Source organism: Atheta coriaria, unplaced genomic scaffold (genome assembly GCF_025399875.1).
Source record: "Atheta coriaria isolate IRGN ID8LTWV9N9 unplaced genomic scaffold, Caltech_Dcor_3.1 hic_scaffold_10_pilon, whole genome shotgun sequence".
In the NCBI taxonomy this organism is placed as follows: Eukaryota; Metazoa; Arthropoda; class Insecta; order Coleoptera; family Staphylinidae; genus Dalotia; species Dalotia coriaria.
Genome location: NW_027045452.1, coordinates 5,591,848 through 5,615,390, shown reverse-complemented (window position 1 = coordinate 5,615,390; position 23,543 = coordinate 5,591,848). Strand labels below are relative to the sequence as shown.

General features: G+C 39.4%; 4 protein-coding genes and 1 long non-coding RNA gene across 5 annotated transcripts; 2 read left to right on the top strand and 3 right to left on the bottom strand.

Moving 5' to 3' along the window:
* Nucleotides 1-166: 166 nt before the first annotated feature.
* On the bottom strand, nt 167-3,647 carry Scm (Polycomb protein Scm). Its single transcript, XM_065315025.1, has 3 exons — nt 2,102-3,647; nt 1,006-2,036; nt 167-865 (listed from the first exon to the last, which is right to left on the bottom strand). Exons 1-3 carry the CDS (start codon nt 2,775-2,777, stop codon nt 737-739), a joined length of 1,836 nt encoding a protein of 611 aa, XP_065171097.1. The 5' UTR covers nt 2,778-3,647; the 3' UTR covers nt 167-736.
* Nucleotides 3,648-3,784: 137 nt separating this feature from the next.
* Gdh (glutamate dehydrogenase, mitochondrial) lies at nt 3,785-7,701 on the bottom strand. The gene is made up of 4 exons (XM_065315026.1): nt 7,547-7,701; nt 7,037-7,480; nt 4,352-5,311; nt 3,785-4,291 (listed from the first exon to the last, which is right to left on the bottom strand). Exons 2-4 carry the CDS (start codon nt 7,467-7,469, stop codon nt 4,020-4,022), a joined length of 1,665 nt encoding a protein of 554 aa, XP_065171098.1. The 5' UTR covers nt 7,470-7,480; nt 7,547-7,701; the 3' UTR covers nt 3,785-4,019.
* LOC135801508 (uncharacterized) lies at nt 6,146-6,910 on the top strand. The gene is made up of 2 exons (XR_010550378.1): nt 6,146-6,297; nt 6,352-6,910. It is a non-coding gene; the product is annotated as an uncharacterized lncRNA (long non-coding RNA).
* A 142-nt stretch (nt 7,702-7,843) lies between the features above and the next one.
* Nucleotides 7,844-9,861, top strand: LOC135801507 (glutamate dehydrogenase, mitochondrial-like). The gene is made up of 4 exons (XM_065315027.1): nt 7,844-8,487; nt 8,550-8,741; nt 8,795-9,482; nt 9,533-9,861. The coding sequence occupies exons 1-4, from the start codon at nt 8,112-8,114 to the stop codon at nt 9,735-9,737; spliced, it is 1,461 nt and encodes a 486-aa protein (XP_065171099.1). The 5' UTR covers nt 7,844-8,111; the 3' UTR covers nt 9,738-9,861.
* Nucleotides 9,862-9,883: 22 nt separating this feature from the next.
* On the bottom strand, nt 9,884-14,067 carry LOC135801504 (collagen, type I, alpha 1a-like). Its single transcript, XM_065315024.1, is given in 6 exon segments — nt 9,884-10,534; nt 10,537-12,112; nt 12,172-12,200; nt 13,033-13,093; nt 13,154-13,542; nt 13,976-14,067. Coding segments are annotated over 4 exon segments (1,950 nt in total). The 5' UTR covers nt 13,058-13,093; nt 13,154-13,542; nt 13,976-14,067; the 3' UTR covers nt 9,884-10,214.
* Between the last annotated feature and the right edge of the window lie 9,476 nt (nt 14,068-23,543).

The following is a 23,543-nucleotide window of genomic DNA, read 5'->3' as shown; positions in this document are numbered from 1 at the left end:
TCAAATTAAACACTTCGAATACATTTTACTGTTTCATGCTCAAATTAGGTTTGAGGGTATGCAACCCAAAATACAAGATTGTTTAACCAGCTGCATGCTACTAAAAATATATATTTACATTGTTAAATTCTTTGTTAAATAAGTGGAAATGTACTAATTTGATAACTTACTATGAATAATAATAATAATAATAATAATGATACAAAAATCTTGTTACATTAAATATAACAAAAGTACAAGTAACTAACTTTAAGATTAAGGAAAAATAATGCCTTAGTATGCGAATAATCGACGTAAACATAGATAAACAAGAATCCAACGTTCACACATTTGGTATGTACATGTTTCACAATAATTTTTAAAATTTCATTTCGTAAGCGGCATTTAGTGCAGTAACGATTTGATAATAATTTAATTCACTGAGTTCATCGTTCATTGTTGGTTGGTGTCGTATGTGTGTCCACCTAAAGTGTAATTCTACATATTTCGATATTATTTATGATATTGAGATATCTAATTAACCGCTCTAATCACTAATGCACTTTTTTACAAAAATAAATCCTCGCTTTATACATTAACGGATAACGTACTGAGAAAACACTCGTAATGTAATATTCAAATGTTTAAGCGCAAATTATGTCAACTGCAATTGCGATAAGCCCTGATTTACTTCATTCACAATGAAGCAAATCACGTCTACACATTAAGAGTCGCAATGGTGCACTAATGGCGGCCATTATTGATGCCGTCTGCCTTTCAGTCGCGCCACCAGGTTGCAAATCTTCAGCGCCGGGCCCAGCTTTAATCCCATATACTTCATCATCATATCCGAGTTGAGTAGTAAGAGAGCTTTACCATCAATTTCCTAAACGAAACAAATGAAAAGGTATTCAAACATATATCATGAAATCAATAAAAAGCAAAGTTTTCCTGATGCCAATAACGTCTACGACTGGTTGAATGGTTGCCTATAGTAGAATACTCAACAGATATTCTATTACTCACGTGTTTCCTAAATAAATCCGCATGTACACCAAGACAGGGATCAATTGAATCGATATATTGAATCACTTCTTCAATACCCCACTCCTGTGTAGGAATTTTATTCAAATGCGCAATCGGCGATGTTGACAGCGTCGGCGCATCGCTCGGCGTCGTCGAAGTAGCCGCTTCCTGCTCAGCTTTCTTCTTCGTCGGCGGCGGTCGAATATCACAATTCGCACACGAACTACGCGTTGATTTCAAGCTAAACAATTGCGCGCAGCATCCCAGACTCGCGCTCAACGCCTGGAAAACCGCTTCATAGTCGCTGGTCTTCACCACCAGTGGTAATTTAATCGTATACGTCGTACCATTATAGCCGATTGCAATTTCCTCTCCTCTAAGTGCACCCAACTTTGCCAAAATCACTTCAGCTTTATTTGAGGCTTTCAAAATGGCCGAAACCATTTTTTTAGTTAGTGCCAACATACTGGTATCTTCCAACTTGACCGGAAGCTCTGCTATATCTATATATGGACCACCAAGGCAAGGTTTGTGAATATACAACACCACAGGTGGTAAGGGTGGTCCTGAAGTATCCGCTTCAGCGTGTAATTGTACTTCCGCTGTGGTTACCGTCGAGGTTACAGTTGGCGTGCTCGTCGGCGTCACCATCGGACTCACAAGCGTCTTCGGTTTGAATCTATTCGCACCAGCATTTTGTTTCTGACCCGGGGGTTGCATAGGATGACCAGATTTGGCACACCAACCCACGGGGAAAATATCTCTACTGTCGAAACGACACCAGTAGTCAAACGCACCGCGCCAACCATCAAAAGTAACATGAATCTGTTCATTTTTAATAGCACCGATTGTCGCAGTGCATATCAACTGCGGATTCTTCTTATCTACCGCCTCCAGTTTCTGCCCCACTTGGAAGAGGTTTGTTTTAGGACCAGGCGGTTCTTTGAGGAATATTTTCGACGGTGCCATCTCTGCACCATTCAATGTTTTCAATAGAAACATAGGCCATGAACTCGCATTCATACGAAAACCTAAGTAAAAACAAAATAAAAGTGAAGTTAATTTAAATTTGCGCATGCGCAGTACATGCACTTACCTAAAGGTGGTTGCAGCATTCCACCATTCTTTTCACAATGTCCAATATGATGAATCTCACTGGAATCTACCAGTCGCCAAAAATCGTTCTTATTATCACTCCCATCTAACCGTAATCGCAACCTAGGCCCCAAAACACTAATCACAGTCGCGATGCACGTTGACGTTACATTTCGCGGATCCAACGCTTCTAGTTTCATTCCAACTTTAAAATCATTCTGTGGCGGATCAACACTCTGTTTAAAACAACTGTGTGGTGCCGGCACACTGCTTGTTTCTTTTAGGTACTCATCCCAATCAAATGTAATAAAAGTTTCATATTGAAACGGTCCCGGTGAGCCGGAATCTGATGTGGTGGTTGGTGCCACCGCCAGTATCCTACTAGCAGGATCTGCTTTCTTCTGGTGTTTGTTCATGCATACCACTGAGCAGTAATCTTTGCTAGGATTGTTCCCACCTCGAATAACATTATCACACTGTAGACAGGCTCCTTTAGTGTAGGCCTTGCGAAATTCGGCGAGGCAGGTGTCCGAGCAGAACTCCTTCTTGCCGTTGGCGGTCGGCAGGACGTACTTCAGCGGTAGTTTGCCTTCATTGCACCACGTACATGCAATTACCTTCTTCGGTGGCCTGCCAGGTCCGCGCACTTTGAGGTTACCGTTGGACGCGGTGGACATGATGACGACTTCTGCAGCGGACGCCTAGCCCATTAAGTGCTTATTACAATCTAATTACATAACGAAACGCGATTATCGTACACCGGCTCTGCATGTAACGCGCGAATCACTTTAGACATCCAGGCGGCCGCTGGAACAAAACACACTCGGCGATAACAATCGCGTAATATTTTTCGCACGTACTTTCCGGCGGGTGCGTCACGGCCTCGCTGCTGTGATCGATGACACGATGATGGCAATGAGTAATTGGGTATTGTTTCGGCCAGCGGTGCTTTATTTATTTGATATTGTATTAAATGTCAACAACAATCACAGTGACATTTTGTTTTGTGGCTTGTGCACGGCTTGCTGCGCGCTCGTTGTACAGGATGCTTCACGAACATCATACTGCAATACTTAATAAGTATAATTTCGATTTCTTCACTATTTAAACACGTTTATTGGTGCAATAAGTTATTTCATAAAGCTTAGAGTTAAATTTGATTCAAGTGCATTTGGTGCATTCACATTTCTAGTAAATAAAAGAAAAAAACTTAATTTAGTTATCAAAGAGTAGTGATGGCAACACCGCAGTTGCCTAGTTGTTGCCATATTAAGAAGTGGGGATATTAGTAATGGCGCTCCACGCACTCTAATTTGAACACGTTTAAAAACGTGCCAAGCCATAAAAATTGCAAAAAGTTTAAAATCGTACATTCTTATCACTAAATTAATTAGATTGTGTAAGTATTATATTAACCTTGACCTACTCTGTGGCTTAAAAATACTGTATCAAACACATAACACACAAATTAACTCAACTCAAACAATATTTTTACAAAAATACTAATTTCTCAAGAACTTTTACTCCGATTGAAATTTCACTTTCTGTATACGTTTATTATGCCCTGAGCACATATTATTTCAGTATTACTACATCAGAATATGCTTATTTTATTTGAAAAGCAAGCGCTAAAAATTGAAATCAATCGGTGCGATAGTTATTAAGAAATTAGCAAACAAAAAGGTTTTAAAATAACGAATGTTTATTAACATTAGATTATGATCAACAACAAATATCAATTGGTGTAAAGTATCAGCATGATTTCATATAGAGTAATGTTGTGGTCTTAAATACTGTTTTAAAAAGTTGAATAAACGCAAACAATGAATGCAGAAATAAAGATTTTGCCGTTGAGACGGCGTGCCGACGAAGAGTATAACGAGCGTGTCGAGTCCACACATAATATTCTGAGTAAACGCTTAGAAGGTGAGACCGGCGTCGGACATCGTGTTGGCGATCTTCTCGATCGAGTTGATGTACGCGGCGGTCCTCAGGTCGAGTCCGAGGTTGAACTTTTGCGCGGTGCGCATGATTGCCTTAGCGGAGCGCTCCATGGTGTAGTCAAGACCGGAGTGCACGATGTCCTTTTCGGACGCACCAGCGATACGCTTCTGGAAGGAGTCGGACGGGGTGACTGGAATCTGGCCGCCTTCCTTACCAAAACGGCGTTCAAGTGATTCCTGTACGGATTCTGCAAAAAAAATTCAAATTATAAATAGAATTTAGGAGGGATTATGCGCGGTAAGCTTACCAAGAAGGTGATAGTTGGATTCACGCTCATACTTGAAGGTCAATCTACCATAGGAGACGTGGTTCAAGTTCTTCAACCATTCGAAGAAGGATACAGTCACACCACCAGCGTTGATGTATAAGTCAGGAATAACCATAATGTTCCTATCGATGAGAATTTTGTCAGCAGCGGGTGTAGTTGGTCCATTAGCAGCCTCACAGATGATTTTAGCTTGGATCTTATGTGCGTTGCCCTTGTTGATAACCTGCTCAACAGCGGCCGGCACAAAGATATCGCACTTCTCAAACATAAGCGCATCACCTTCAACTTGCTTGGCACCGGGGAAACCATTGATGGTACCGGCTGCGAAGCGGTGGTCTTCCAACTCCTTGGGGTCAATACCATTGGGGTTGTAGATGGAACCATCATGTTCAATGATACCAATGCATTTGCCACCAGCACGGTGGAAGTAACGCATGGTGTGCAGACCGACATTACCGAAACCCTGAATAATGAAAGTCTTGCCTTCCCAGCCGGGAGTGGTACCAATCATGTCTGTGTATGCCTTATCCTTGATGAAGTTATCAAGCCCGTGGAAGACACCGCGACCAGTGGCGGACACACGACCGTGGATACCACCCTGGTTAATGGGCTTGCCGGTAACGCAAGCGTGTGAGTTAATATCGTTATAACCGATGGTCTTGCCGTATGTGTCAGCAATCCAGGACATTTCACGCTCGCCGGTACCCATGTCAGGGGCGGGCACATCAATACCGGGTCCAATGAAGCCCTTCTTCGCGAGCTCCAGTGCGAAACGACGAGTAATCTTCTCCAGTTCATGCTCGGAGTATTTCTTTGGGTTGATCTTAATACCGGCCTTACCACCGCCGAAGGGTACATCCACGCAGGCGCACTTGAAGGTCATAAGAGCCGACAAGGCTTTGACTTCATCACGGGTCACGTCCAACGAGTAACGGATACCTGAAAGATTTACAAACGCGTTTCATATAAATTGTAACAGACTACAACCAGTATTATTTAGTCGTAAAGTAAACTTATGGCGACTTTAATCAAAGATCGTAAATTGTTATCATTAAATCAACAAACTCATATTTGGATCGTCGTGTTTGAACGCGTGTAATTTATCAATTTGCTACCAAGTATTATTCAATATTTTCATTCAGTATCGTAGCAATAAATCGGGCGGTTGCAATAAAATAATTATCGAGGTCAGAAATTATACAATTTGTCAAAAGCGGCGTGTTTCTAACCGAAGCACAATCAATCAGTTTAATATTACAATAATAAACAATCTAATTTGATTTATCGGTGATTATTCGATAATTATATAAATAATGTTTATCTGCGAGTGACTAAGATGCGACTCTTGATACCTTGACGACCGAGTCAACAATCTACAGCTTGTATAACATTTTCAATCACGCGATTTGAATTATCTTCAATTGTTATCAGCGCCTTTCGTTTAGTGCACTCGATATGATTTTTTAAGTACACCGATATTCAAGTGCGCGCACACTTCACGAAATGCTAAATTTTGATATTTACTAAATCATTTTACGATAGTTTTATAACGACGTTGCTTATTAAAATGCAAACCGACGCGCAACGTAATACAAGAACAGTAAATCCGATCTAAAAAATTTTTAAGCGTAAAAAGTTACGCAAAGCACGGCGCGTTTTGGTTTTTACGACATTGATAACCTTGATTTTACGAGCTTGTGTCCTATGCGCAAATCCGGAATGCGGAAACACCCTGTATTTAATTACACGCTTTTCATTTAGCGGTCATGTGGCGATAGTGCTAATTTGAACAACCAATAACGTTTACTTTTCTATGTGGCTGCGATTTCGTAGAAGATTTTGGTATTGTTGTTAATTGTTAGTGACGTCTGTTTGTTTTAAAGACTTAATATCGCTCTTGAAATGGTATTTTTACATAATTTTCGGTAAATATCATCTCTAACATAACATGCATTATAATTAAGCGAATATGTTCGTAGCAGGATATCGTACGACGTAGTTCTGAAGCACCCACGTTTATTTTAAGAATATGCGTGTTGAATTTACTGAAAATAAAGCCCGCATTTCACTTTGGACACCCTAGTTGGAAACGCACCGCGCAAGATCGTAACTTTTGGCAAAATTTTCCAACTTATACAACAAGTCTATTATGTCAACTGCCGAAACCTGTTTTTAATGCTTCGAGTACATATACCGATCAATGTTATAATGAAATTATCGGCGTAAGCATTCGAGTGGCGCGGTCAAGGCGTGGAACACACGGAAACAACAATGAATGTGTTTATTCATGCAATTATGCTTTTGACGCCACAGTCATGTGCAACATGCTGTCATGTGATCGAGTGCACAGCAAACTCGACCGATTGGCATCTGTAGCAAGCAGGCTGATGTGTTTGCTGACAGAGAAATGCCAATCGACGAGACTGCTAACGATGCGAACCACCCAAATAAATATTTACGCGACCGACTTGTATAACGATTTTCCTCGCGTACAAGTGTCACAAGTGAAGGACTTGGAAGTAAAGGTGACTTTAATTACCCGCATTGCAATTGTTTCGCAAACTTTTCCGTATTATAGGGGGCGTTGTTAAAGTAACTAATGAAATTAACCCGTAGGTAGATAATAACGAGGTCGTTGCCATGGCAATGAAGTGAACTACTTACCTCCCTTGCAGGGCAACTTGTGACTGCTGTGCTGCGCTCGGTAGCCCTTGATGATTTCATATTCGCCGTTGTCGCGACGAATCGGGAAAGCGATCTCGATGATGTAATCGCACTGCTCCATCAACGTGAGAATACCCTTGACTTTCGCTTTGCGCTGAGCGAGCGTCAAGCGGGAGCCCTTTACGTTGGCGAGATCGTCGACGAGCTTGTCCTCGACGAGCATGCATGCGCGGTGGAAGAAGTACTCGACCATGTCGAAGAAACGTGGATTGGGGCTGGTGGGCACATCCTTCAGCCGGTCTGGGATTACATGGTCAGCGTAACTACGCTGTGGCTGGTGCTGCTGTTGCGTAGGTACGCGGCTAGCTGCCGTTGGTACGGTGCGTAGCAAGGGTGCAATACCCCTCAGCGCGGTCGACTTGAGATGGTACATTTTACCGTCTGCTAGTAAAAGAACGAGAAAATCTAGTTAAATACGCCATAGTAGCGAAAGAAACAAATGCAACTCACCACGCTGTCGTCGTCGTCTATAAACAAATCACGCACACCTCGCTCTCCTACTGATCGACTGCTTCCCTTGCCGCGACCTATCGAACTGTCGGCAGTCGGCTACTACGGACTTTTATTTCCGTCGGCGTTGATAAAACTATACGCGGCTTACGTAATTGCGGCGTATGTTTAGACCGCTCGGTGGGGCTCGCGTGTCGCGCGTTGACCGAGCGTGCTTTCACACGTACGAACACGAGAGGCGAGACAATCGCTATTTTTAATATTCTCTTACGCGAGTTTACGCGTGAACGCTTGACATTCTGTCACAAACATATGATGAGCATGTGTGCAGCACACAGCGAACGAAGAAGATGAAGTACGCTAAGAAACAAACCCAAGCCTTGTGTAGTTTTCCGCTTTTGACTTGATAGTTCAACATAGGCAACCCACATAACACCAAAACACAGGCCATTACAAACAGAAATAAACTTTTCTATTTTTATTTTAAATATTCAATTGTTAAAACAATTAAATAACAAATCAAAACAAATTTGTCACATCGAAAAAAGTCACGCAATCAAAGAAAATGAAATTTTTACCCGGAACCATTTTCAAGCGTTTTTTTAACTCGACGCGTCTCACCTATGAAATCCCCGATGAGTACCACAATTCTTTTTATTTGGCAAACGCGTCCCTGTTGCAGATAGTAAACTACTTTATTCATTCATCCTACAAAGTGATATTCCCTGAACTGATTGAAAAGGTAGTATCATACTGGAATTGTTCGCCTGGAGAAGCCGCTCTACGAATTCGAACGTGCATCGCGCAGTTGGACAGATGTGACTCGGTGGTTGATGTGTACATTCCCCTCAGACGGTTCCACAAAGGCATGCCCAATTTGACCATGGTCAGAGCAAACCGGGCTTATCACGCGACTGCATTCTATGATAAATCTTTAGGAGGTCCATTGATTAAACACACTTGTAATTTTATTCAATATTTTTAACGTTTTTTTTTATGTTAGGTTTACGTTTTGATCCTGACTTAAAAAGATACAACTCACAAGGTTTTGCTGCTCATCAGACATATCGCAACGCTTTGTTTGGAATGGCCACGGCTGGATCAGCAGGTGGGATAAAATTCTGCCCCTATGTGTTGGATGCTTCTGAGATGCAAGATCTTTTGGCTGAATTTATATCAAGTTTTCCGAAATTCCGTAATTTTATTAAAATTTTCTTAAAATCACCTCCTAACTTATTTTTTGTTTAGATAACTTAAACGATATGATTGAGCCTGACCTTGGATCAACCTCAAAAGAAATGGACATTTTGAGATCATACCATAACCTAGCTCCACATATTACTATCCTTGGCAAAAGTGAAGCTCTGGGTGGGATTCCTGATCATAAAAAAGCAAGTGGAAGGTGTACTATCCAAAGTATCAAGCGATTCTTAGCAAATGAAAAGATTGCTAATCGTGTTGGTTTTTCTGAACTACAAGACAGGACTTATGTCATTCAAGGATTAGGCCAAGCAGGCAAAGACATAGCGTTAATGTTGCACAAAGAGGGCGCTTTATGCATTGGGGTCCGAGAACATGACTGCATGCTCTATGAACCGGCGGGGATTCATGTCAAAGCCTTATTTAAACATATTACTAAGTTTGGTACAATGCGCGGATTCAACCCGAAATGTCGTGAATATGATTTGGATTCGTTATTCACGCAACCGTGTGATATTTTAATATTATCCGCATTAGAGCGGAGCATTTCTTGCAAAATTGCGGATAAGGTTCAAGCGAAAGTTCTGGTAGAAGTGGCTAACCTTCCCATCTCACCTACAGCCTACCGAATACTTGTCAACAGCAATAAGCTTGTAATTCCTGGGATTTTAGCAGGCGCTGGACCATCTTTAATGTCTTACTATGAACATTCCGTCAGATCCGGAAAGAATAATATGTATGAATATAGGCAACCAACATAACACATTATTGTAAATGTTATTTCAGAGATCCTCAAAATGTTCCGGATTTGTTTAATACATCACTTCAATCAGCCATCGATGATGTGATTGATATCGAAGAGAAACTGAAATTAAACTTTAACTTTCTGGAAGCGTCTTATGTGCGCGCAATTCGCCATCTTTTCAAGCGCATTATCAAACACCAATTGATGGCAGAGAATACGAAGCAGAAAATGATTGGTATGCAGTAAACTTTATTTCGTACTTATTTTGTTTCGTTTCGAGTATATAAAAAAACATTTTGTGATTAGGATGTGTGTAAATGTCATCATTGATATGTCACTTGTACTATAATTAAATCTCCATTCTCGTTTCTGTGTAGATGTGTTTTGTGTTGGTTTGTTTTGTCTGTTTGCGTCTAATACAATAACTGACAAATTAAATAAAGCTAAGAAACGAGTGAACTCTATTCACACACTCGTCGTCACTAGAATACATTAGCATTGTGGCTACGCCATTGTAGGCATCGGATTCATAAACAAGATGGCCCTGGCGGCCGTTTATTAACTATTTCTCGTAAGCGTTTCTTTTTTTTTATATAGAAAAATATGTAAAATTCGTCGCTTTTAAATAGGTAATCTTAAATTATTATGTACATACGTTTTCACTAAGGCTCGATATGGTAACTTGGTAGAAATGGTAACTTTCGTTAAGGCAAGTTTTGTACGTTAACCGCTTACTGGTGGGAGGTATTCTCGCGTCGGCTGCTGTGGCGACTGACCGGGTCTCTGCTGCTGACCGGGCTGTTGGCCTCCGGGGGCTGGGAAACCAGTTGAAGGTCGGTCGCTTGGATAACCTGGGAATTGACCTGGTTGCTGACCACCGGGGCCTTGGGGTCGGCCTGTGCCGGTTGGTCCCTGTGCTCCTGGGCCTTGCGCGCTAGGATAACCAGACGAAGGTCCGCTTGATTGCTGTGCACCTGGGAAACCAGTTGATGGACCACTTGGGTAACCAGCTGTTGGTCCAGAGGGACCTTGTGCACCAGGATAGCTGTTGGTCCAGTTGGACCTTGCTGACCTGGATAAGAAGCGGTAGGTCCCTGCGGACCCTGTTGTCCTGGGAATGATGTTGATGGTCCAGAGGGGTATCCACCGGTTGGACCAGCTGGAGCTTGTCCTCCTGGGTATCCTGTTGACGGACCGCTAGGTCCTTGTTGACCAGGGAATTGAGCAGTTGGACCTGTTGGAGCTTGTTGACCTGGGAATTGCCCTGTTGGACCTGTAGGACCTTGCTGTCCTGGGAATTGACCAGATGGACCAGTTGGGCCTTCTTGTCCTGGTTGTCCCGCGTAACCACCCGGTTGTTGCTGTGCGCCTACAATTGAATAGTCGTATATGTTAGCGTTGATGCCAAAGAGTGATGGAGCGGTGTTGCAATCGAATTGGTTCCACCAGACGCACACGAGATATTCTTGATGGAAGATGGTGCCATTAGGGCAGAGGAAATCGTAGGTTTTGTTGTTTGCGCAAATGTGGAAAACCTGACATCTTGTTTCTACATCAGCATAGTAACCTGGGTATTGCTGGTCTTCACAACGGAATGAAGTCTCGGGAATTTCGGAAAGAATGGGGTAGTCGACGTCAGGTTCGCCGGGAATAGCTGAGTAATCACCACCGTCGTATGATCCATCATCTTGGCCGCCATCTCCTCCAACATCACCTTGTTGGAAAGATGGTCCGCTAGGTCCTTGTCCGCCAAAAGTTGGGCCAGTTGGTCCTTGACCACCAAAAGAAGGTCCACTTGGTCCTTGACCGCCAAATTGAGGTCCACTCGGTGCTTGTCCCCCGTAAGAAGGTCCACTTGGTCCTTGACCGCCTTGGCCGCCAAATGATGGTCCACTGGGTCCTTGACCACCTTGTCCGCCTTGACCACCAAATTGAGGACCTTGCGCACCAGGTCCACCGCTAGGATATCCTGCACCTTGTTGTCCAGGTCCACCACTTGGGTAACCCGCCCCTGGTTGTCCTGCTCCTCCACTTTGATAACCTGGTCCTTGTTGTCCGGGTCCTCCGCTTGGGTAACCAGCACCTGGTTGACCTGGTCCTCCGCTTGGATATCCAGGGCCTTGTTGTCCAGGTTGTCCGCCTTGTGGTCCACTTGGATATCCACCAGTCGGACCTTGAGTACCAGGCCGTTGTGGTCCTTGTGGTTGACCCGACGGATAACCACCAGGTTGCTGAGCACCAGCCGGAAATCCTGGTCCACTAGGTCTACCAGATGGATAACCGGCCTGTCCACCTGGTTGAGCACCTGGCTGACCGCTTGGATAACCGGTTGGACCCTGTGGACCTTGTTGGCCTGGTCTGCCAGACGGATATCCACCGGATGGAGCTTGACCTGGACCTTGTTGTGAAGGACCACCAGCAGATGGGTAACCAGTTGATGGTCCTGCGCCAGGACCTTGCGCTGGTCCAGAGGGATAACCTTGTTGTCCTCCTGGAGCACCTCCACTTGGTCCTACTGGACCTGGTGCACCTGGTGCACTACCACCAGGACCACCTGGACCACCAGGACCTCCAAATGGTTTATCAGGTTTATTGTAATTATACCCATTACCATTTTGACCCTTAAAAAAATTACGTCAAAAATGACAACAAAAATATTCTCAGCGTTTGCTCAACCTACCTGCACACCAAACGCCACCAGCAATAGCACTGCAAACACAAACATAAAATTAATGAATTTAAGCACCAGAGAAAATGACACGTTAAACACATACTCACATATATATGTGTTAACGTATATTTAAATCTAAACTATGCAATAAATTACGAGCGTATAATGATAATAATGGCTTTAAGTGCCGTCTGGCGGTGCAACAATAATGATTATTGCGATGTGGGTGTTTCGCGCTTAATCGAGTGTGAGAAGAAGTTCGCGCGCTGCGTAACCTTGGAAGGAAAGTTGACGCAATTTTATATTCTATAATCTCGGCGATCACGTAATGCAACACACTAGGTGAATACGCTCATTACCTAACAGGAGCATGGTGCGCATCACACGCGACTATCGGTGCATTAAAAAGTTACTTTTCAGTCAATTTCCCACATTCAACGCCGGTTGCGTTAAAATGCGGCGTGCACACAACATTTTCACGTTTGACTGACACATAATAGCTTTGGTCCCTATTATTTTAAGTAGTATATATCATTAAAATTAAATTTTCCTATACAGTGTGTTAAAAATATTTCAAGTACTACAAATAATATAAAAATTAGTGTTTGGAACATATAGGCAACCAATATAACATAAAAACATTTAAGTATATATGCAACACGATATACTATTAAATTAATTATATCTAGAAACTTAATATTTTTGTTTGATTTTTGTGGAGAAACAAAATGACTCTTTGCAAAATTAGTGAGACATGACGTGAAACCGAAACTTCACACGAATGTAAAATTGCGAAAGTTAATGAGAAAAGTAAAAACTAAAAATACAGACGCAGGAGTTTTACTTTGTCGTGTAAAATATTTGACTTACCTAAAGAAATATTTAATTTCCTCATGTTGGTCGATAGTTTCTGCCTTTAAAACTTGTAAAACTGCAAAACACCAAATGAAATCAAACTAAATACTTAGAAAATAAATCTGAGAGTATGTACCTAATTAGAAAACACCTAATTGTGTGTGTGTTTCGATGTGTTCGGCGCCGAAACGAAGCGCACACTATCGCCTCCTAGAGGATGCCGTAGCATTTATACCAGTCATCAACCCTACACGCAGGACCACGCCGCCGACGCACAGATCCGCGAAGACGAGTCAAATTCGTGGGGACGATGGGGTCATCGCAGTCCTCCCACCCGCGGCGAGCGCATTGTTTACCATACCGCGTCGCTGATGATGATGATGATGATGAGACGGTTGAGGACGTCGCTGAGTTAGATTTAGAATGGGAAGGGAAGCAATACTCTCGGGGTTACTTTCACTGTAAGGTCGTTCGTTGTTCTCTCGCGCAGAGCACATCCAGCATCTCGACGACGCAGTCAGTACGCTGTTGAGGAATTAAACAGAAACAAATAAAAGTCATTAGCGGCATTTGTCTCGTCGGTTTACAAATAAATAATATTTTACCTTCGATTGAAGATTTATCGCCCTGCGTTATGCACAGATATCAATGGGTTGGAATGGCGAAGATGTCGTTAACATCAATTTGAAATAATTACACCAAGACGCCTTGAGTAGATAATGGATAGTGTAACGAATTGGTCGCATAATTTCAGGTGTAGGTTAAGGCATGTTTATTAAGGTTTTAATTATATTGCAAGTTTAATATGTAATTTAAAGAGATACCAAATCAGGACACAAATGGAAGTATGTTGCATATAATAATTAAATTGTATAATTTCTCATTAAGAATTAAACATATAAGAGCTTAAGTAGTTGGATTAATATTACAAAGATGAGAGTGTATGTTCAATACTTACGAGTATTTCAAAATTCTTCATTCCTTTTATAGTTTACATTTTATGTGTTTTTGTGATGGAATTTTATGCAAAAAAAAGAAACGTCACATCACAATTTCTTGCGAGGCAATATGGCAACGTTGCATAATCTAGGTACTTTCGTATATTATCTAGTAACTTTGGGCCGGCAAAGTTGGTTACTTTGTCACTAACAGCATATTAAGATTGATTTTGAGGTTATGGAAGAAAGTTTCAGCAGTGAAATAGTTATTTATAAAAAAATCATTTCCTAAACAATTGGCAACATCTAACAACTAATAGTAAATTATTTATAAAGGTATTTATTATAATTTAAGCTTTTATCATAAAATTAAGTACAGCGCAGAAAAAAAACTAAGTTTAGTTTTTCAAGTAGTGGAGATTTCAGAATCTGTAAAAAATGTGTTTCTAATCTTGTGTAAATATTTACCACATTAACCACTGCTATAATTGCCAACAGTTTTTTGCATTTTCACCTTTAGAATAAATTCTTGACGATGTTTACTGCGCAGACGTACGCGAGACCTATAATTGAACTATAATTGAATAGGAAATGACGGATCAACAAGGCTGTCACAAAATGTTAGCTACTCCCAGGCGGTGCGCAGAAACACTTTCCGATAAACATTGCCTCAGAGCAGCTTAAAGCTTAGATTACTTTAGATTATAGATTAGCATCGGATTCGCGCAGAACTCATCGGCAAACACATCTCTCATCGCATGTCGGTGCGTGTCTGCAAAGTTTTGACAAGTAAATTGCGCGTCAAATTGCGCAATTTTGTGTTTTGTAATCTTCGCCACTTTTCACTACCGATGCGCTTGCATTGCGATTAATGTTAACAATTTATTCATTAGGTCAGATGTGCATTCCCGATTACAATGCAGTGAATATTATGCGTATTAGAATTGGATTGGACGTAAAACACATTTATCGCGCATGAATCTCGAGTTATTATTTATGAGCTGTAATAAAATGGAATTACGCGATGAAATATTGAATCGTTACGCATGTAAATACAAATTACCAATAACCATCAAACGGACAAACAACTAATAACGAAAAGATCACATTTTGTAATTTATTAGTTGATCATCAATGATTTAATGGCTAATGAAGAGTGTTTGATTGATGAGACCTTGGTATCATGACGTCAGAATGTGTAAAACACTGCCATCTTTGTTTTCTTTCATTTACCGGTTATAGGTATATTTTTCTAGGTTAATTTCGCTTTTATTTCTCAGATTTTTAGTTAAATTTAATTTTTCGATACTAAGTAAATTCTCACGTTTAGCGTCCGTAGCGAAATTCATTACCGCATCTTTTACCAACGACCGACTAAACTACAAACCCAAGAAACGGAGAAAAAAATTTATTAAAAAAATGAAGGTGATTCTCGCACCTCACGCATGTGCTTCTTTGGCAATTTACTAATTTTATACTTTTATGTTATTCTTTTGTTTTTTTCTACACACTCACAGATATACATTTTATTATATTGCCATCGCTCGAGGAGGGTATCATCACATAAATGTTTCATCATTGTAACACATTTCGAGTTGCATATATGCTCTGCTCACATTCCAATTCATTGTTTTACAAATTGGCCGAAAATTCCACACGCTTGTTTCTTTAAGTATCAATTGTATTCGATATAAACAAATTAACCATTTGTCTGTTAACTGCAGTGGCGGATTACGGCCTAGGCGCACTAGGCGCGCGCCTAGGGCCCCGGCTGCTTGGGGGGCCCCGGCTGCCTGAGGGGCCCCTGGCACTTATATGTCCCATATAGACATAGTAATTCCACAAATACTTCATCAGTTGGTTTTGACCTCAGCCTTTATGAATAGCGTATTGGTTTTCACTTGGCGCCCAAAACGGCATTTCACACGTGTTCGCAAAGCAACCGTCACGGATATATAGCTGACTTAAAACTTTTTATCTCCGATTTTATTTCTTTATGGCAAACTGTTTAAAATAAAATTTGGATGTTTTCTGCCACGAATTTTTGTGACCTTTTCTTGAATATTGCGTTAGAAAGTTGTAGCTATAATGCGAGTAGTATATATAAGAGCTTAAGTAGTTGGATTAATATTACAAAGATGAGAGTGTATGTTCAATACTTACGAGTATTTCAAAATTCTTCATTCCTTTTATAGTTTACATTTTATGTGTTTTTGTGATGGAATTTTATGAAAAAAAAACGTCACATCACAATTTCTTGCGAGGCAATATGGCAACGTTGCATAATCTAGGTACTTTCGTATATTATCTAGTAACTTTGGGCCGGCAAAGTTGGTTACTTTGTCACTAACAGCATATTAAGATTGATTTTGAGGTTATGGAAGAAAGTTTCAGCAGTGAAATAGTAATTTATAAAAAAATCTTTTCCTAAACAATTGGCAACTTCTAACAACTAATAGTAAATTATTTATAAAGGTATTTATTATAATTTAAGCTTTTATCATAAAATTAAGTACAGCGCAGAAAAAAAAACTAAGTTTAGTTTTTCAAGTAGTGGTGATTTCAGAATCTGTAAAAAATGTGTTTCTAATCTTGTGTAAATATTTACCACATTAACCACTGCTATAATTGCCAACAGTTTTTTGCATTTTCACCTTTAGAATAAATTCTTGACGATGTTTACTGCGCAGACGTACGCGAGACCTATAATTGAACTATAATTGAATAGGAAATGACGGATCAACAAGGCTGTCACAAAATGTTAGCTACTCCCAGGCGGTGCGCAGAAACACTTTCCGATAAACATTGCCTCAGAGCAGCTTAAAGCTTAGATTACTTTAGATTATAGATTAGCATCGGATTCGCGCAGAACTCATCGGCAAACACATCTCTCATCGCATGTCGGTGCGTGTCTGCAAAGTTTTGACAAGTAAATTGCGCGTCAAATTGCGCAATTTTTGTGTTTTTGTAATCTTCGCCACTTTTCACTACCGATGCGCTTGCATTGCGATTAATGTTAACAATTTATTCATTAGGTCAGATGTGCATTCCCGATTACAATGCAGTGAATATTATGCGTATTAGAATTGGATTGGACGTAAAACACATTTATCGCGCATGAATCTCGAGTTATTATTTATGAGCTGTAATAAAATGGAATTACGCGATGAAATATTGAATCGTTACGCATGTAAATACAAATTACCAATAACCATCAAACGGACAAACAACTAATAACGAAAAGATCACATTTTGTAATTTATTAGTTGATCATCAATGATTTAATGGCTAATGAAGAGTGTTTGATTGATGAGACCTTGGTATCATGACGTCAGAATGTGTAAAACACTGCCATCTTTGTTTTCTTTCATTTACCGGTTATAGGTATATTTTTCTAGGTTAATTTCGCTTTTATTTCTCAGATTTTTAGTTAAATTTCATTTTTCGATACTAAGTAAATTCTCACGTTTAACGTCCGTAGCGAAATTCATTACCGCATCTTTTACCAACGACCGACTAAACTACAAACCCAAGAAACGGAGAAAAAATTTATTAAAAAATGAAGGTGATTCTCGCACCTCACGCATGTGCTTCTTTGGCAATTTACTAAGTTAACTGGATGCATGAATGTATAACGAATTTTGTTAAGAATCCGTTTGCGTAATAGTTGGTAATCTTTAATTATTTTATTTTCAGGATGACATAATAATATTTGTCAATTATTAGTGGCAGAAAGTTTTAAATCGTTTTATAAACTGTTGATGACCATAGCTGCATGGGTATGAGATTTTGAATGAAATTAATAATTATTATCCGCACAACTCGCCACACACTCACCCATTATCCCATTTGGCATCGTTTGACGCGTTAATTATTTTTTTTTCAAATTACAACCTTAGAATTATTCACTTGCGAGGCGCTCGTTTTTAGCCTCTGAGCGCATTGTGGCGAGCGTGAGCGGCGAATTAAACGCGGACGCAACGATAAGCATTTCGATGAAGTTGGGATTGATATTCGTGATGACACGAACGAATTTGTAAAAGAATGAAAGCAATTATGCGCGTTTAATATCCGAGAGGCGCTCGTGTGTGTGATTCGCGCAGAAACTGGGATGATTCGGAAGGAGACGTGCTCGAACCTTCTATCGTTAAGCCATCAGCGCAATATTCAATTTTAAAACATTACGCACGACGTGTGTGAGCTCGTGTGCGCGATGAAGGTTCGCTGGATTTTTCTAGCAAATCTACCAGTTTAGAGTTTACAATTTTGCATCTAGTGCTGTGGTTTTTTTCGTTACACAATCGATAATTACACTTGCGATGCTAGAAATTCATTGAAGACTTGCCTGTTAATTATCCAACTCTGGTGAAATTAAAACTTTAAACGAAGGTACCTATTGCTTGAATTTTCGTAGGTGCATATTCAAATCTTCCGACAACGTTTCATCTCTTGGGTAATTCATCACACGTCCAAGTATAATTATTGCTACGCGTTGGATTTTTGCGTTTTCATTATCTGGTCACTAATAATAGCACTTTCTTGAACATTGTTAACGGCAATTATCGCATAACAAGCATCTTATGTGATTTTGTTGGTTATATTTGGGATTATACTTTAGTTAACCTTAAAATTAACTTAGTAAATATAATTCGCTAATGTTATAGTAATTGTGTGTATTTTTTTTACAAAATAACTGAAGCAATATGATTATTACGATAAAAACATTTTTTTGCATTTAAAGTGTTCTATTTAAATATTAGGTTAGTTTTTACCATTAAACTAACCTCAAAATAGACCGGAACCAATAAATTTGTGTAAAATGAATAAATTTTCATAGCTAGTCAACAGATGGCGTTTAACAAAATATAAATTTACAATCGTACAACCAAATTGACAACAATTATGATATTTTTTCATGCTTTGATTTGATTTTCTTGTAAATACTGTAGCATGGCTAAAATACGAACTCAAAAGGAAGTATTTTAGCAAAAAGTTATCGAACAGTTGTCGAAGCAACGGTCGTCGTCGATTCGTGAGCGAAGAAATTTCCGTATGCCTCGCCGCGTTATTGTCTTGTCTAGCAAACTAAAACATAAACCGCAACACAAAACACGCCAAAATAAAAGTCAAAGCAGATTTGTATCTTAACCTTAAATCATACCTACACTGAAAACTTTAATTTAGTTTTAAAACTCACTTCGGCAGTTGCGCAAAACGTTTCGATAAAAGTGAGTCTTTTGTATACACGGTGAGTGTGTGTGCCTCTTGTTGACTTATTCGGCGAATTAGAATGTTATGATTGCGTTTACATTGCAAATCTACACAGGATGCTTCCGCCAACTGCAACATTTTTCGTGCGCGCATCGAACAATCGCGCCCGAGCTTTGTTTCGCATCGTCTAGCCACGAAGTGAATATTTTAGATTATGAGGTAATTGTAACCTGAGAAAATAATGCCACAGTCGCAAGACAATCAAAGGCTAACATCAGACATGGATGATAGATTGGTTGGGCCGAAAAATATTTTCCTTCTTTACAGCAGAAGAAAATCTCCTCTACGTCGGTAAATCAATACTTTTTACTTGAATTTCGTATGCCCACAACTTTTCCTCTCGCTGCAATCGTTGCGCTCGCTGCATAAATAATTATGGGAATATCATTCGACTTCGATCACATCTCGACGCGATTGCACACCGCACGATGCAAATCTTATTTGCTCTCCCGAACACATCTTCATCGCTCGCTCGTAAATGTCGTCCTTCGCTCCAGAAAAACCTCACACAACAGTTGTTTTTGATGCAATTATGTTATTATACCGGCGCATATGAGTTATGGCCGTCGTAACTTGCGTAGTTGTTTAAGTTTTATGTGCGCCCCGCGTGGAAAAACGCCGGTGCGCGCTAATAGAAAGATGCAGAACACGCCGAGGCGCAGCTGACGAACGTGCATCGCGGATGATTGAAGAGGAGGCCTCATTATAAAATATTATCACCCTTTAACCCCGGCGTCGCGGTGCGCCAAGCGATAATAATTTTACATAATGACTCTGTTGGCGTGTGTGCCAGAAAACTTTACAACGCGGATTTCGTCTTTTACGCCAGGTTAATCGCTTATTTATCTAGTAAAATATGACACACTTTTTCCTTTCTTTCTTTCGAAGAAGAATTTTCTTAGAATTTTATTCATTTTGGCTTAGTACAACTTCTGTTTGGCGCACGTCGGTGATGCATTTGTTGGAAATTTGCTGTCGTGCGCAATGTTTTCGACGAGTTACATCTAATAAATAATTCGTATTAGATTACGATCGACGGGCACGATCGCCATATACGGCCCAGGTTCGCGCAACGCGGGTAACAAGGTAACCGAGAGTGGAGTAACAAATGTGTTATTATAGCGTCTAACATATTCCATTCACTGTGCAAACAAACCCGAACGCAATCTCGCTCATCTTCACATTAATGTATAATTATTACAATTTCATTAAGAATTAATGCGACTTGAATTTCGGTTATACAATCGTGCCGCGCAGCGCACCGCGAAGATGAAAGGAAATATGATATAACGAATTATTTTAAACGACAGAATAAGACTAGTCGGAAAATAAGACATGTAATTTTAATCAAATTTAATCAAATTTAAAATGTGTTTAATAGACCAAATTTGAGGTTAATAAATTTAATTTTGCTTTGTATCTAAGATAAAACACAATATTACTGCACACGTTTCTGAATTGGTAGTTAAACAATAAAATATACAATGTATAATATCAAAATGAATCGCAAAATCTGTTGGTAAGCGCATAACTCATCAACGCCTAAACCAATTTGTCCAATTCTTTTTTTAAATGTTCATTAGAGTCTAAGGATGGTTTATACGGCGAGAAAAATTTGAATAACTGCCCGGAAAACCTTAAAAATAGCTCTTTTCTATAAGATAAAAGTTGGCATTGAGATTCAATCATAGTTATAGTTAAATAGTTGAATCCGAGATGGTGCGCTGAAGTGCATTATCAGCAATTCTTTATATAATTAATTTCTTTAAAATAAAATAGCGAATCATATTGATAGAATAGACACATACTATGTTTAGAAAAAGAGAGTAAAAACGAATTACATTTTTAATAAACACTACCGGGACGAAGTCGCGAACAAAAGTTAGTACCTACATAAATAAAGTTCAATCGGCATAATTAACTGGAAAAAAATATTCTTTTAAATTAAATATTATTTGAGGCAGAAACAAAGCCAACAGATTAAAAATCATAAAAATCAGTTACATCTAAATGTTGTATTGTGCGTAATTGCTTAAATCCTTAATAAATTTCAAAATTAACCTGTACATATTTGCTTTATTACCAAATTTGAAGAATTTAGGTGAGTTTAATTATTACATTACGTTTTGCTAAAAATCCTATAGATAATAGCTAATTTAATTACCTAGTTTTTCCCAAATGTGGTAGCACTTAATTAACCCCAAAATATAATTTTATTATTTTGTGCATTATAACTTTCCAAACCAGAAAATTGCATTAAAAGTATCATTCGGCGGACTCCCAATTCTTATTTTTGATGGCGTAATAGGAACATATTTAGTTAGGTTAGTTATGTAAATGATTAAAGGTTAAACACGGACTTACTTAAGTATTAATGACGAATTAATGTTGGCTAATGGTTTAAGACACGGTAAATGATCCGCAAACGAACCGAGCGCTCATTTTTAATTGTGAGGTCCTTCCTTACAGTGGGCTTCCTTCCTTAATGACGAGCATGACAGCGAATGTCGCGAATTACATCAGAGAAGAAGGTGCCTAATGAGCGAGACATGACCGCAAAGTGCGAACGCACGACCTTTGTGCGCGCGTTTTAATTTTCGCCGCCTAAATTCATCTTAATTGCCACGGTTTTCATCCGCATAAACTATGTCCGTCAACTAAATTACCTTTGCTGGTAAGTTGTACTTGCGCCGAGAAAAAAAGTGAAATAATTTACTAGTATCGCCAAGTGAAGAGCGCTGTAACACAATGATTGCGCATACCGCGACGAAGAGTTATTGCGCAATCTTGTACTCGTGAGATCGATGGTGATGCCGATAATGCAACAAAGAAATGCATCGTACTGTACAATACAAAACCTTTTTGGTAGTCAATGCTTTGATATCAGAGCTTTTTCAAAAATATCTTAACAAAAGAGGGCGCTGTTAACGCCTAACCTAACAAACCAACTTAATTAAATGTCACTGCATTGTGTGGCGATGGATTTCATGATTTGATTGAAAAATGAAAGGCGTATAACATCTAATAAAGCTAATTTTTGCGTCGCTTGTCCGTATTTGCATTTTGCAATCGGCGAAATAATTTATTTGATTGTTGCCTTGCAAAATATCAATTTATGTAACAATATTTATTTAGGATTTTAACATTTCGACTTTTTCAACTTTACGAGATGGAAAACTATTTAAAAAACTTATGTTTTTTTTTTGTTTTGCGCCTTTTGCGGCTGGTGCATTTCCTGGAACGTGCGCCGTTTCGATTTTACGATCTTTTTTATGATTCGCTAAAGAAGCAATACGTGAAATCAAAAAGTTTACAACGTCGTTGTCGCCAATCGGCCACGATGTGGCGAATTGAATATGACACGACCCGCCGCGAAGCAGGAAGTACGATAAACCGCTGAAAATGGTATTTCGACCACATTGTTCATATTTGTGCAAAACTTAACATTCAAAATGAAACAAAATGTAACCTTTGCATTTTAGATGTTTTTTATTCTCTTTCTATAGCGAAAATATAAAAAAGTCTGAAATTACTTTTTTACTAATAATATAATAATAATTTTGAATTTTATGCAATAATTATATCTAGAACAACAATTGGCCGACACAAACACATTTAAACCTTAACTTAAGGTGTCGCAGATCATTTATTAACTATTAAAACCATTTGTAAAAACCAATTATGATTAACCTTCCTCCTACCTGAAAGTACGATAATTATGATACCTTATTAAGACGTCGTAAAATGTCCGCGCCTGTCGTGTCTTCGTGTATTAACGAGCGGCGCGCGTTCACAAAGTGCATATCGACAAAAACGCTGTAAAATTACGATGGAATCACACAATATCACAATCGCGATTCGTGATATTACGACGCGCTTCTGCTTGGTTTTTTCTCAACTCCTTTCATGCGTATGCTTTTTTATCACACTGCGTAATGGAAACTAATAGTTGAGTAAATAGGCAATCGGCAATGCGAGTTCAAACAAACAAACAGACAACGTGTAAAACGTAAAAGAAGCGCTAGTTTGTAAGAAGTTTATAAAAAGTTGCAAGAAATGCGCTTAATGAAAGTCAATGATTATATGATTATGATGATGATGAGTCTTTAGATCTCAAATGTGTATATAGGTATTTATTGGAAGAAGAACACATCAAGTTATTTCGACTTTTCTGACCAAAGATATTCGTTTCGTTGTTAATTTCTTATGGATTTGATTAACTTCTCCAACACTGGTTAGTGAAGAATATATAACAAAACCTAAAGGACACAATTACAAATAGTCCCTGACAGCGCGTGATGGCGTGATTTATCAAAA